Source organism: Mustela nigripes, chromosome 8 (assembly GCF_022355385.1).
Source record: "Mustela nigripes isolate SB6536 chromosome 8, MUSNIG.SB6536, whole genome shotgun sequence".
Lineage (NCBI taxonomy): Eukaryota > Metazoa > Chordata > Mammalia > Carnivora > Mustelidae > Mustela > Mustela nigripes.
This window is the reverse complement of record NC_081564.1, coordinates 55,561,419-55,574,694: the sequence shown is the minus strand read 5'-3', so window position 1 is coordinate 55,574,694 and position 13,276 is coordinate 55,561,419. Positions and strand designations below refer to the sequence as shown.

At 41.1% G+C, this 13,276-nt stretch overlaps 1 protein-coding gene across 2 annotated transcripts in view; it reads right to left on the bottom strand.

Annotated features, from left to right (window-relative positions):
- The window catches only part of MOCOS (molybdenum cofactor sulfurase), a 56,615-nt gene that overhangs the window by 14,477 nt on the left and 28,862 nt on the right, over nt 1-13,276 (bottom strand). For both annotated transcript variants that reach the window (XM_059409481.1, XM_059409480.1), the window contains exons 9-12: nt 9,770-9,932; nt 4,970-5,045; nt 3,715-3,836; nt 152-257 (exon numbers count right to left, since the gene is read on the bottom strand). In XM_059409481.1, coding sequence (XP_059265464.1) covers nt 152-257; nt 3,715-3,836; nt 4,970-5,045; nt 9,770-9,932 — 467 coding nt within the window. The remainder of the gene's footprint in view (nt 1-151; nt 258-3,714; nt 3,837-4,969; nt 5,046-9,769; nt 9,933-13,276) is intronic.

The window sequence follows — 13,276 nt, the reverse complement described above, 5'->3', positions numbered from 1 at the left end:
GAGAGACGTGGGAACTGGACCAAAGGGCTTTGTGATTTCCCAGGGCCCCCGTCTCTCAGTGGGACTCCAGGACTCCCCAGCAGGGTGCCAGGCTCACTCCCAGAGTCAAGGGGTTACATCTGTCTGCTGTTCCCCAGGCAAAGGACCTTACCTGGCGTTTAACTGCTGCCAGAGCTCCAGCACACTAGATCTGTTTATCAGCAAATACTGTGCTTCGTTCACCAGAGAAAGGGTGGCTGTTGCACCAGCAGACTGATCTAAAAGTGACAGAGTATTTTAAACAGTGTAAGTATCCTTCGATGGATGAGTGGATAAAGAAGATGTGATAACCGCACATGCACATACACACAGACACACACACACACACACACACACACACACACACCAATATTACTCAGCTATAAAAAGGAATGAAATCTTGGGGCGCTTAGGTGATGCAGTTGGTTAAGCACCCGACTCTTAGTTTTGGCTCAGGTCATGGTCTCAGTGTCATGCGATGGAGGCCGGCATCTCTCTACTGGCAATTCTCTCCATTCCCCTCTGCTCCGCCTCTCTCTCTCTCTAAAATGAATAAATAAATAAAATCTTTTTTAAAAAAATGAAGTCTTGCCATTTGTGACAACAGGGATGGACCTTGAAGGCATTACACTAACTGAAATAAGTTAGAGATGCTGTATGAGCTCACTGTATGTGGAATCTGAAACAAACAAACAAACAAAAAACCAGAAAAGAAAAGAAAACAAACGCAGATACAGAGAACAGACAGGTGGTTACCAGCGGCAGGGGATAGGGGTGGGCAAGATGGGTAAATGGAATCAAAAAATATAAGCTACTAGTTATAAAATAAATACATCATGGGGATATAATGTACACCATGGTGACTGTAGTTAATAACACTGTACAACATATTTGAAAGTTGCTAAGAGAATAAATCTTAAAAATTCTCATCACGAGAAAAAAATGTGTAACTAAATATGGTGACAGATTTAACCAGACTTATCATGGTGATCGTTTCTCTATATATACAAATATCAAGTCATCATGCTGTACATCTGAAACTAATATAATGTTAGATGTCACTTACACCTCAATAAAAAGTTGAAGTAAATTTAAAAAGAAGACCTGTTTTCTTGGAATGCAAATGAATCATGCTTCCGTTAGCTTGCATTTTTAAAAAGAAGACACTATTTCTACAAAGGAAAAAAATGGTGCCCTGGAAATAATAAAAATGTTCTAAGCATCACTCAAATCTCTCAGAAACAGAAAGAAAATGAGCTCTTAGAACACTCTGTTTTTTTTTTTTTTAAGATTTTATTTATTTATTTGACAGACAGAGATCACAAGTAGGCGGGGGAATGGGGGAACAAAGCCCTGCTGAGCAGAGACCCAGATGATGCAGGGCTCGATCCCAGACCCTGAGATCATGACCTGAGCCGAAGGCAGATGCATAACCATCTGAGCCACCCAGGTGCCCCAAGGAAAGATTTTCAGGTATGAAATATATAACAATAAAATAAAATTATGTCAAGGAAGTCAAAGGGAATACAAGTTGAAGAAGGGAAAGGAAAGAAATAAAATTTCTGACCAATTAAAAGAAGTATGCTCATACATACCTTTTTAAATGAATACTTGAGGATCAAAATACAAAATATTGAGATTCTACTGGTCAATTTAGATGGACAATTTAAAAATGTAAAAGGAAGTAGGGTAACTCTAAAAAAGTTCCTCTCAGGTGTACCAACCTAAAAATGTTCAAAGCCCTAGCCTGTCAGAGACTTCTCTACCATAATGGCATCCGTGAAGTTTAACATTCTCCAGCTGACGCTCCCTGGCACTGTATCATGTAGGGGACAGACTTCCCTCTGCACCTACCTTCGCCTCAGCCAGGTCCCCATCTCCCCCTAGGACATTCACTGCCACCTCCTGCCTCCCCTCCTGCCCTGTGCTCCACTCACCCCGCCCTCTGATGCAGCCGTCACATGGTGCCAAGACTCTTTCTAACACATGTGGCATCACGAAACTCCTCAGCTCAGAGTTCTTCACTGAGTGCCCCCAACACAAGATAGTTCTCATTGACTCTTCAGCCAAACAGTCATCTCTTCTCCCCAGCTCTGGCCCAGGGTACCCCTACCCACTTTCAACCCTCCTAAACCCTTCACTGGGCCCATGAAATGCCAAGCCCTGCCATTCTGCTCCGGACTAACCTTCGTGCCTCTCTCTGCCTAGAAAACTCTTATCTCATGTTAAGATGCAGCTCCCAAGTTCCCTCCTCCCTGAAGCCCTCCGCAACTCACTCCAGGTGTAGAGGATGCCTCCTCCACACCCGTGCCCTTGGAAGAGATCTTTATTATGACCTTTATGTTAGTGTCACTGTCTACCAGTAAGCCATTGCCTGTAAACTTAGATCTCAAAGGACCACAACCCATTTCATGATTCTAGCCATCCTCCTGAGGATCAAGCTGAGCCCCAGGTAGACAGGAGGCACTAGGAATGATCAGAGTTTATTCCATCAGCTCATTTCTATGGTGGCCCTGGTCCTGTTGAGGCCCACTCCTTGCATGTCCCTGCTCACAGAACTGCCCATTTCTCTCTCCCCTTTCATCATGTCTCTAAGCTCCCCCATGCCCAGACACCGCCAGCTCCCCTCCTCAATAAGAGGAGCATACATTTATTCCCCTTCTCCATCACACAGCAACTCAAATTTTTTGAACAACTTTTGACATGACAAATTGCCAACACTTCTAAAAGTGCAAGTAGATTACATCCCTTGAATCCTCTCTCCACCATATGTTGTCAGAGATTCACAGTTTCACTTATGCAGGTCCTCCATCCAGTCCCCAGTCCCCATACTGTCAAAATGCTACTCGGATTACAAGCCAGTCTCTCTGGGAGCTAATCACTAAGCTGGGGCATCCCTACACAGATCGATAGTATGGCGATGACTCACCTATCCTTTCATGCATCTAGTATTTATTGAGCAACTACTATGTGCCAGATGCTGCTCTGGGCCCCAGGACTGAACAAAGCGTACAAAATTCCTGTCTCAGACCTTACAATCCAGCACAATCTCATAAACAGAACTACTGAGTAAAAGGCATGGCTTCTCGGATGGGACAAGTACCACACAGAAAAATAAAACAGGGAATGAACTAAAGAGGTTCAGGTATGGACTCTGGTTCTAAGGAGAGCCATCAAGCAAGGCTTCCCTGAGTGATGCATGAGCAGACACCCAAAAATGATCTCTTCTTTCCACATTGGATGTAAACCTTCAGATACTTTCTTCTCTGCTGCCTCACTTCAGCTAACAACAGCTCTTTTGCCAACACTTTTCCAAGGGGAAGGTGTTGGGATCTACACCAGCTGAGACACCATGAGGTTCAAGGCTTGTCCAACTCTCACTGCCATGAGACTAGAAACCAGGTCCTCTTGTCCCCGCATACCATCTGAGGACATAGCAAGTTACCAATGTCTTTCTCTAACACAATGAAACTGTGCTTCTAAACAGGGAGGACTGAGACAGAGTGCCTGTTGGGCAGAGCACCTGGCTGGAAGCCCACCTCCCCTCCTCGGGGTCATTCTGAAGACCACCTGCAGTTACCCTGCTTTCTGCGTATGAGCGAGTCACCATGTAAATCCATTCCATGCACTGATTTGGGTATATGCCAGGGCAAACCCAAGTGCCTCTCCCCTAAGAACCAACCCCAAGGGTGATACCTTTGCCCCGTATCTTTGCACTTCTTTGAAAGTCTGAACTTTGTTTGATCAATTGACATGGTCGGCCAAAAAACCTTGACAACCAGCTCGAAATTTTTTCTCCACAGTTGTAAGTATTTACCCTGGGGGAGAAGAAAAAAGAGGGGAGTGAATATTACTTAGTATTCCTTTAAATAATATTCCAAATAGCAAAAACATTAGATTGCAAAATATAATACAGTGTAATAAATATAATGTAATATGATATTGCATCCCCCCAGAGAGAAGCCTAAAGTGACGGTGTGCCCAAGAAGCTGTGGGGAGACCTGAGGGCTGGGGCTTGGGCAAAGCTTTCAGATCAGATAAAAAGTTTTAGAAGTTCATCTTGAAAGACCTTGTTTATATTGATTATAGCCACTGAATACCACAGAGCTTAGAATTTGAGAACTTCTAGAGTGGTGCTTTGCTTTAAGAAGGACTGGAACCCAGACATATCTTCTGGATTTTTATTATGGGTCTGACTCGTATTTTTCTCTCGTGGCCAGACCGCCGCCAGGAATAATGGGTTTGGTTTGTGAAAAGAATGCTATGCCTTCAAGTTACCAATAGAAGTACATCTATTGATCCAGCTTTTTTTTTTTTTAACTCTGCAATCTTAGAGACTTTTAAAATAAAATTTAAAGAATTCAAAATTTTAAAAATTATTTTAAAAATCTACACATCACCAGAATTTATAATGCAAAGTTGCTAATAACTTACATTGGGATTACAAGATAGAAGGGAAAACTTGTCATATCCTTCATTTTTACTGGATCAAACAGCTGCCAACCTGTGTCTGGAAAGGGAAGTGTAGAAGGAAACCTCATCTAGTTGCACTTTCCCTCCAATGCTTTGAGACACTGCATCAAAGTCCATTGTCATCAATCAGAGGTTCTGAGCAGAAGATGCCTAACCACCTCTTTATTAGCCAGAAAATAGTATTTCTCTCAAATGTAGCTAAATGAAATGTACAACCAGGAATGAGCATCATAAAAAACAGCAGGTATCCCTAAATGGCTACATTTCTCTCTCTGCTGGCATCCTGAGGAAGGTGCATGTTTGGTAAGTTTGAAGAACAGAGAGGGGCAGTGTGGTCAGAGGGGAGTTCATGAGAGGAAAGGGGCAGTCAACTGGATGGGCAGGTGCAGCAGGGGACCAATCTACAGGGCTTTCCTCTTTTCCCCCTCTGTGCCACCTGCAAACAGACCTGAGATTTTCACCTGCTGTAGAGTCTCACCTGTCCGCACAGACCTTGCTTTGGCAAACCTGAGCCTGTTCATTTTCCTCAAGAGGCACCTCTATAGGCTCCATCCCTAGTGAAAGAGGTTAGAGACAGATTTATTAGCAGGCAAAAAGAGTCAACTATTTAAGTGAAAGGCCATTATCATGAAATATACAAGAATTGTAATGACTCTGGAAATTGGTTGGATCAAATAATTGGCCAGATCTTGGAAATCTCTTTATAACACGGAGATTCTCTTTTGCATGATCATGACCACCAACATTATGTACAGCAAATAGCCTTCTCATAAAAGACTTTGCCCTTGGTCAGTCACATCCACAGTAGCTGGAACACTATATATCCCTTAGAAGGTTTTGCTACCTCTGGACGACTCCACATCTCAAGATCATTGTTTTCTAATCTACCTTAAGTCCTTTAGAAATAGGCAGGTATGAAGGCTCATTCTGTAAAGATATAAGCATAGAGTGTTAATTCTCAATAGCCCCTGGGAGACAGCCTCAAATTGGACTCCTGTATCAATCATCATTATCTGGAAAGAGAGATGGATGAATAGATAGATAGATAGATAGATTGACAGAGAGGCATAAAACTGTTATCATATCAGTGGGGTTAGGAAGCTTTTTTATAGTTACTTGCATAAGTATGGAGGAGTATAAAGCATATGTATGTAACAGTTTCAGGAATAGTAACAGTTAACACTCATGACCTATCATTACCCAGCAAAAGTGCCATTTATTCTTTAAATAAAATCACACTGAAATACATGGATGAAACAAGAGGAAACTGATCCAGTGCCACGAAGGAGGGAAAGACCTCTGGTAAAGGCTGGAACTGCTGAGGTCCTCTGTTATTCTGTAGTCCTTGTCCCCCATGAGTCCTTAGAGTCCAGGAAAAGGCATGAAGCCAAGACACCTGAGTAGAATGTGTGGCAGTCCCCACTTTGTGGACACTAGAAGCAGAAGCTCCTCCTGTGTGACCCACCTGTGCCCTCCAGCCCTCTCCACACTACTGCTGGTCATACTGCTCACCAGCATGACCCAACCTATCCCTCAGGCAAGCGTATGTCATGCATGCCTTCATCCCTGCCCATCCCAGTCCTTCTCCATCACACAGAGCACAACAAATGGGCATATCCCGAGCTTTGGATCATATCTGATCCTCAGGCCCTGACCATCATAACAGGGTTTTCACCATGACAAAGACAGAGAAACAATAATTTGAGTACTAAGTATTCCATGAACTATGTCCCCTGCTCCTCCACAACTTGCACTTGCACAGCCAGTTACATACTCTTTTTTTTTTTCCCAGTTACATACTCTTGTCCCTGTGTGAGGAAAGCCAGAGGAAGGACTAATCCAGAATGTTCCTGAATTTTAGAGAAGGACTAAGCTGTGCTGAGTAATTACAGACGCTGCCGTGTCAAAAGTGTGTGCATGGAAGAACATCACAATGCCAGGTATGCAACCACAGGGGAGAGCAGTCAAGGGAGCTTGGAACACTGGTTATAAGGAAGTAACCAGAGCAGGGAGGACAGCATGTGGATAAGGACACTCCCTGGGCAGCCAGTGGGGGGCCTGTACTCAGCCTCTTTCTATCCTTACACAAGGCTCTAAATAAATCACTCAGAGTCTTTGGCGCTCAGTTGCCTTCTAAAGGTCATTATAGGCCTCTGGTTAAGGCAACAAAATCTGGGATCCATGCATGAATTGAATTCAAGGGACCCCAACAAAGTTCATGGGAAATAAGTTCATTACATATATACTAAGCTCTGTGCTCAACTCAGAGATACAGAGAAATTGGAGAGCCTGATCTCTGGGCTCAATATGCCTAAAATCTTTGGGAATGACAGGTCACATGCATGAAAGCATTATAATGTCTTGTTTTGGTGTTTGTTATTCAATTTGTGTTGTCACGCATTGCCGAAGGATGCCCTTAGTCCTCTCACAGTGTGGGAGTGGCCTGCAAGTGAGCAGAATATCTTATCCCTGATGGAAGGGGACATCACACCACTTCACAAAGTGCTGCTAATCTGAAGTGGAAGATATTGGTATTTGTTTTCTTTCTCTTTCCCACTCTTTATATTCTGGAATAAACTCTATATAATCATTATATATATATATATATCTTTATGCTTCAGACAATAGAAAGAAAGAGAAGCAATCCACTCAATGGTTTTTGGATGTTAATATCCTGGATACCTGAACTTAAATAAGAAAAGTACAGTAAAAGAAGGTGATGTATCAATTTCACCAATAAATAGGTACAAAAATACTAAGCAAAATATTAATAACCCAAATCCATCAATGTTTCAAAAAGTCATTGCCAAGTAGTGTTTCCCCTACAAGGGTCCAAGGATAATTTAGTACTAGACAATCTACTAAAGTAAGACATCACACTAATAGGCTATAGGAAAAAAAAAAAAAGGATAACCAAGAGATGCAGAAAAAGCATTCAAAAAGGATTGACTATTAGTCATCATTTGGCTAAATAAGAACTATTTCAGCCTGGTAAAACCAATCTATCAAAAACCTTAGTAAGCATCATTCTTATTTTTGAAACTTTTTAAAGTATTCTATTCAGATCAGTAATGAAGAAGGATATCTTTCCCACACTGCTTTACCATTATACAAGCAGCCTAAGCCAATGCAATAAGATAAGAAAAAGAAAGAAGAGTAATTAAAATTAGAAAGAAAGATATGAAACTATCATTATTAGAAGACAATATGCTTATTTATACAGAATATGTAAGGAAATATTCAGCTCAACTAATAAAACTAACAGGAATTCAGAAAAAGTACAAGGTAAAACATTAATATACAAAAATCAATAGTTTTCCATACGCATTAATAACCAATTAAAATATTTAAAAGAAAAAAGATAATATTAAAAATATTCCAATAAACTATTACATAGCTGGATGCCTGGGTGGCTCAGTCTATTAAGTATCTGACTCTTGATTTAGGCTCAGATCATTGTCTCAGGGTGGTGAAACTGAGCCCCACATTAACACCCAGTGCACAGCCTCCTTAACATTCCATCTCCACCTCTCCCTATTCTTTCTCTCTCCTCTTTCACACACTCAAAAATAAATTAATGCATTCTTTCAAAAAAAATTATTACATAGCAAAAACAAGTATAAAAGTTTCTGGAAAATATTAAAATTTTGAGTACTTAAAGAAGTCTTAAATGGAGAGAGACACTATTATAAATAAAATACTCAATATTATATGATATAAATTCTTTTGAAATTAATATATGGTAATACAATCAAAATATGATTACAAATATATGACTACAAAATACATGATTTTACAATCAAAATCCCAACAGGACACACCAATAAAAATATAGAGATTGTCAAAATGGATAAAAAAGCATGAGCCAACTCATAGTGATATAGGCAGACAGGTTAAAAGTAAAATCAAGCCACCAAGAGGATAAAAAGACAATCTACACAATGAGAGAAAATACTTGAAAATCATAGATCTGAAAAGAGACTTATATACAGAATACAGAAAAGTCACTCACAACTCAATAATTCAAGAATAAATAAGCAAAGAATGTGAATAGATATTTTTCTGAAGAAGATATACAGATGGCCAGCAAACACAAGAAAAGATAGTCATAAACACAAGAAAAGATAGTCAACACCATTAGTCATTAAGGAAATGTGAATCAAAGCAGCAGAGTTACCACTACACACCCACTACAATGACTACTGCAAATCAACAACAGAAAATAACAACAACAAAAAAAAACCCAGAAAATGAGGACATGGGGAGATTAGACCCAGCATGTATTGCTGGTAGGAATGTAAAATGGTGATGCAGCCACCTCAGAAATGCTAAACATACAGTTCCTACATGAGCCAGCAATTCTACTTCTAGGTACATCCCCAAGAGACTGGAAAACATAAGGCCACATGAAAACTTGTACACAAATGTTCACAGCAGCACGACTTCTAATAGCCAAAAAGTGGAAACAACCTAAATATCCAACAACTACTAAATGGGTTTTTCAAAATGGCGTATCCATGCAATGGCATATTATTCCAAAAATATAGACGACCCTCGAAAAGATGGTGCTAAGCAAAAGAAACCAGTCAAGTCATATACCGTGTGATTCCATTTACACGAAACATCCAGAATAGGCAAATCCATAGAAACAGATTCAATCGGTGTTTGCCAGGGGCCAGGGATGAGGCTGGCAATGGGGAGTGACTACTAATAGCTATGAAGTTTCTCTTTTATGGTGATGAAAATGTTCTAAAGTTGACTGTGGTGATGGTTGCACAATCTTGTGACTATACCAAAAAACTATTGACCTGTACACGTCCCACCAGCCACATTTCATGTGTTCCATAGCCACATGTAATCAGTGGCTACCAACTGGGACAATATAGATACTGAACATTTTCATCATCACATAAAGTTCCATTGGAAAGAGCTGATCTATACTTTTATATATGTTAGTTCATAACAAAAACTCAACAAGGAAGAATTAAAGCTTGAGTATGTATTATGACAACTGACTGAAATAAAGGGAATGTGAGTGAAAAGACATATCATTTCAAATTTTATATTCCTTTATTTTCTAAGTGAACTGTCAGATCTTTACCTCTCTCCAAAGATTTCTCAAAACACAGACCAAGATCTTTGTGTTGTTTCTTAGACAACATTTCACTCCCTTCAGGATTATTTCAATATCCAATAGAGAAAAACCTATTATTTTACTTTCATAGGAGTAAAAACGCTCTTGAGAGTCGATTTGGGGAAATGAACCCAGTTTTCACACCTTTGGCTTTGATGACCATGACCTTTTGCTGCAGGTCAATGAAGGGCTGGATCAGGCAGAGCCGGGGCTCCTGCTTCTGACTCAGGCACACACCATTGTGGTTCACAACCATCCAACTCCGGTCATACAGCAGCCCTTGATTTCCTAGAGGCCACTTGGTCACCTAAAGGAACAAGTAAGTGTATTTTAGGGCAGGGCTCCTCAAAAACGGTCTTCACATTATTGCACAGTTGTTACGCAAGTACAGATGGACTTCAGGAATTCAGCTCATACTCTTGAAGGAGGAAATGAAGGAAGAAAGGAAAGGAAAGCAAAGAAGACAATGCAAAGGAGACATTGTGAGAGCTGGATACCTTCCATTAACCTCCAGATCCACTTCCTACCCATCTCTTCTCCAGCCTGTCTTTTAAATGGGTACTGTGCATGCACAGAGCAGCATTCAGAGAAAACAAGAATGTGCATGGAAAGTAAGTCTTCACTCCACCCCATCTCAAATCTCCCTTCCCCACTGACTTCCATCACTCTCACTTTCTATCCTCCCACAGTGGTGAATGCTGTACAGGTGTACCCTCATACTATAGACATATGTCTCGCACAAACTACAACTATACTGGCATGGTCACTGAGCTGATCCACTTTAAGTGCATAAGTTTCCCTGAACTCTTCATATTTCTACAAAATTAAAATATAAATTACACCCACTGCCCAGATAGCTCTTGCATTCCATCCCATTCTCCAATTAAAAAAAAAAAAAACAAAAAACTGGAGAAACGCTTGATTCTAGGGCTGGATCAGGAGCATCTGGTGGTGGTAGAAAAGTAAGGAAATACTCAAAAAAACAAAATGATGGGAGTATGTCAAAGGGATGCAGGAGTCAGCTGAAAGCATGCCTGCTGGCCAGAACTGGAACAATTTGAGCAAAAACAAGAATAATGATATAGTACTGTATTATAGCTCAACATACAAAATACATATTCAGGAGTCAATACTGAAAAAAATACATGATTGAATAAATAATAAATAAATACCCAAATATATAAGTAAGAAAAGTGAAATCTCCCATGTGGAAGAACCTCAAATAATTGATATAGACACTGCCCTCCTCAAAGAGGAGGAGGGTAACTCCCTACCGCTTACACATAGGCAACACTGACTGACTTGCTTCCAAAGACTTCAGTATGGAAAGGAGATGGAGCAGAAACTTTAGAGGGAACAAACCTGGTAAATACTCTCTCAACCAGATGATCGGGGTTAATTAGTATCAACAGTGATAAGTCATGTTGATAGTATGTACTATGATATGATATGATATGTGATATTTGATATGATGAGATTAGCACTTTGCCTCTGTGGTTCTCCTCCCCAGAAAAACCTGTAGGCCCAGTCTAATCATGAGAAAGACATCAGACAAACCCAAATTGAGGGACATGCTAAAAAATACCTGACCAGTACTCCTCAAAACTGTCAAGGTCATCAAGAACAAGGAAAGTCTGAGAAACCGGTACAGCCCACAGAAGCTTAAGGAGACATGACCTCTAAATATAATACGACATCTGGGATGAGATCCTGCAACAGAAAAAGGGCATTAGGGAAAAGCTAATGACATTTCAGTGAAGTACGGCCAAGTCTTCACAGGAGTTTTGTCCACAGCTTAGTTACTAACAGCGCTGCATGCCACAGCACATGGCCAGTAGCCCCATCAGAGAGGGCTCTTCTGGAACCAGGTCTCCAGTGAAGAAAAGAACAGGCAAAGGTGAAAAACATGCTTTTGAAGTAGTTAAGAGACAATCATTATTTTTTAATTAGCCTATTATGTATTATTTGCCCCAGGGGTCTGTGAATCATCAGGCTTACATACTTCACAGCACTCACCATAGCACATACCCTCCCCAATATCCATCACCCAACGACGAGACCATCATTCTTGACCTGCGAATCAATTTCATCCAACTGTTTTCCTCTGAGCACTCAATTCAGCTACCCAAAAGAATATGAAAACTTCAACAGCAGGTAATGAAGAAAAGGATGCAATTTTTAATCAAGGAGCATTTGGGGGTGGGTCTTCCAGTGAGAGACTTCAAGGAAGACTGGGGCTCCGTGGAACATGAAGGAGAGGAGCTGCAGGGAGCAGGGGGAAGGCACAGAACCCAAGGAGGACGAATGTCAGGGTAAGTTTCACCTTAAGCAGGGTGAGCCCTGTATTCAGACAGTGGAAATGTGTGTTGAGAGGTGGGGGTACTCTGCAGACTGACAGACCTGGGTTAAATCCCACCTCAACTGTTAGTAGCTTTGAACAACTTCCTAACCTTCCTGAGTCTTGGCTTTGTCACATGTAGGATTTTCTCATAGTATGGGCTCAAAGCTAAAATGAAATATAAAATGTAAAGCAACTAAAATATATCATATGATCCATAAGTGTTAATCCTTTTACCTCTCTCTTTAATTTTTCTCACATTATCAAATAGTCTCCTACAGACTATAGCTGCTTCTGTTGGTCCAACACTCAATCTCTGCACTATAATGGTCTATATAAGCCTTTTCGGGTAAGCCCGGAAACCACCATCATTATTTCTTATTTGTTTGTTTGTTTGTTTGTTTATTGTTAATCATTATTATTTCTATAGGAAAACCCAGAAACCACCATCCTTCTTTCTATAGGAAAAAGTGTTTTGAATTACAAGTAACTTTTTAGAAGACAATGTATTACTGGGAGACGATCTTCATGTCTCTTGTTTCTGCATGTCTGTTGTAAGGAGCAGAAGCCAAACTGCCCTATGTTCCAGACTCCCTTTCTGAGTATGTTTGTGTAAATACAAGTAAATACAGTGAGTACAAGCCTCAGGCAGGAGAGCAGGTGTGCTCACAGTGCAGTAGTATGACGTCTTCCTCCCGAGCAACAGCAAGGCACGTCTGCTTGCAGCCCATGATGAGTATGGTTCCCTGGGGCAGGGGCTGCTGAGCCAAGGGCACACCATCCACCTGGGCCCCTCTGTATCTCCTCTTGGGACACACGGGGCACAGGGAAGTAACACAAACATGAAGCTCATGCTGCCTGTTGTTCTGTGAGTAATAAAGTCCTTTGTCTCGGACCCAGGAGTCTCGTGGTTTTTGTCAGCATTGAGAACACTGGGGCAGGCTAGCTGGTTAGTGTAAAAGGAGGGCAAACCTCAGACTCTTCACTGTTCTTCGCCTACTGGTTGAAATGGGTCTATAATTTTCTATCTTTTACTTTGTCCTCTAAAAATTTAATGTGCTGGCTTCCCTTTTCCCCCTTTCTTCTTCCTGAGGGAGGCGGGAACTGACATGTGTGGGGCTGAGCCTTCAGCGGCAGCAGCGGAAGTACTCATGTTCAACTCCTTCTGTAACCAAACCCCCACGTGTGGTATCGGATTGAAGGTGGAGGTGTTCGTGGGAAATCGGGAGCATGGCTAGCTGACAGAGAGAGATGATAGATCAATAGATGATAGATTGATTGATTGATACAGACAAGATGCCTGGGTGGCTCAG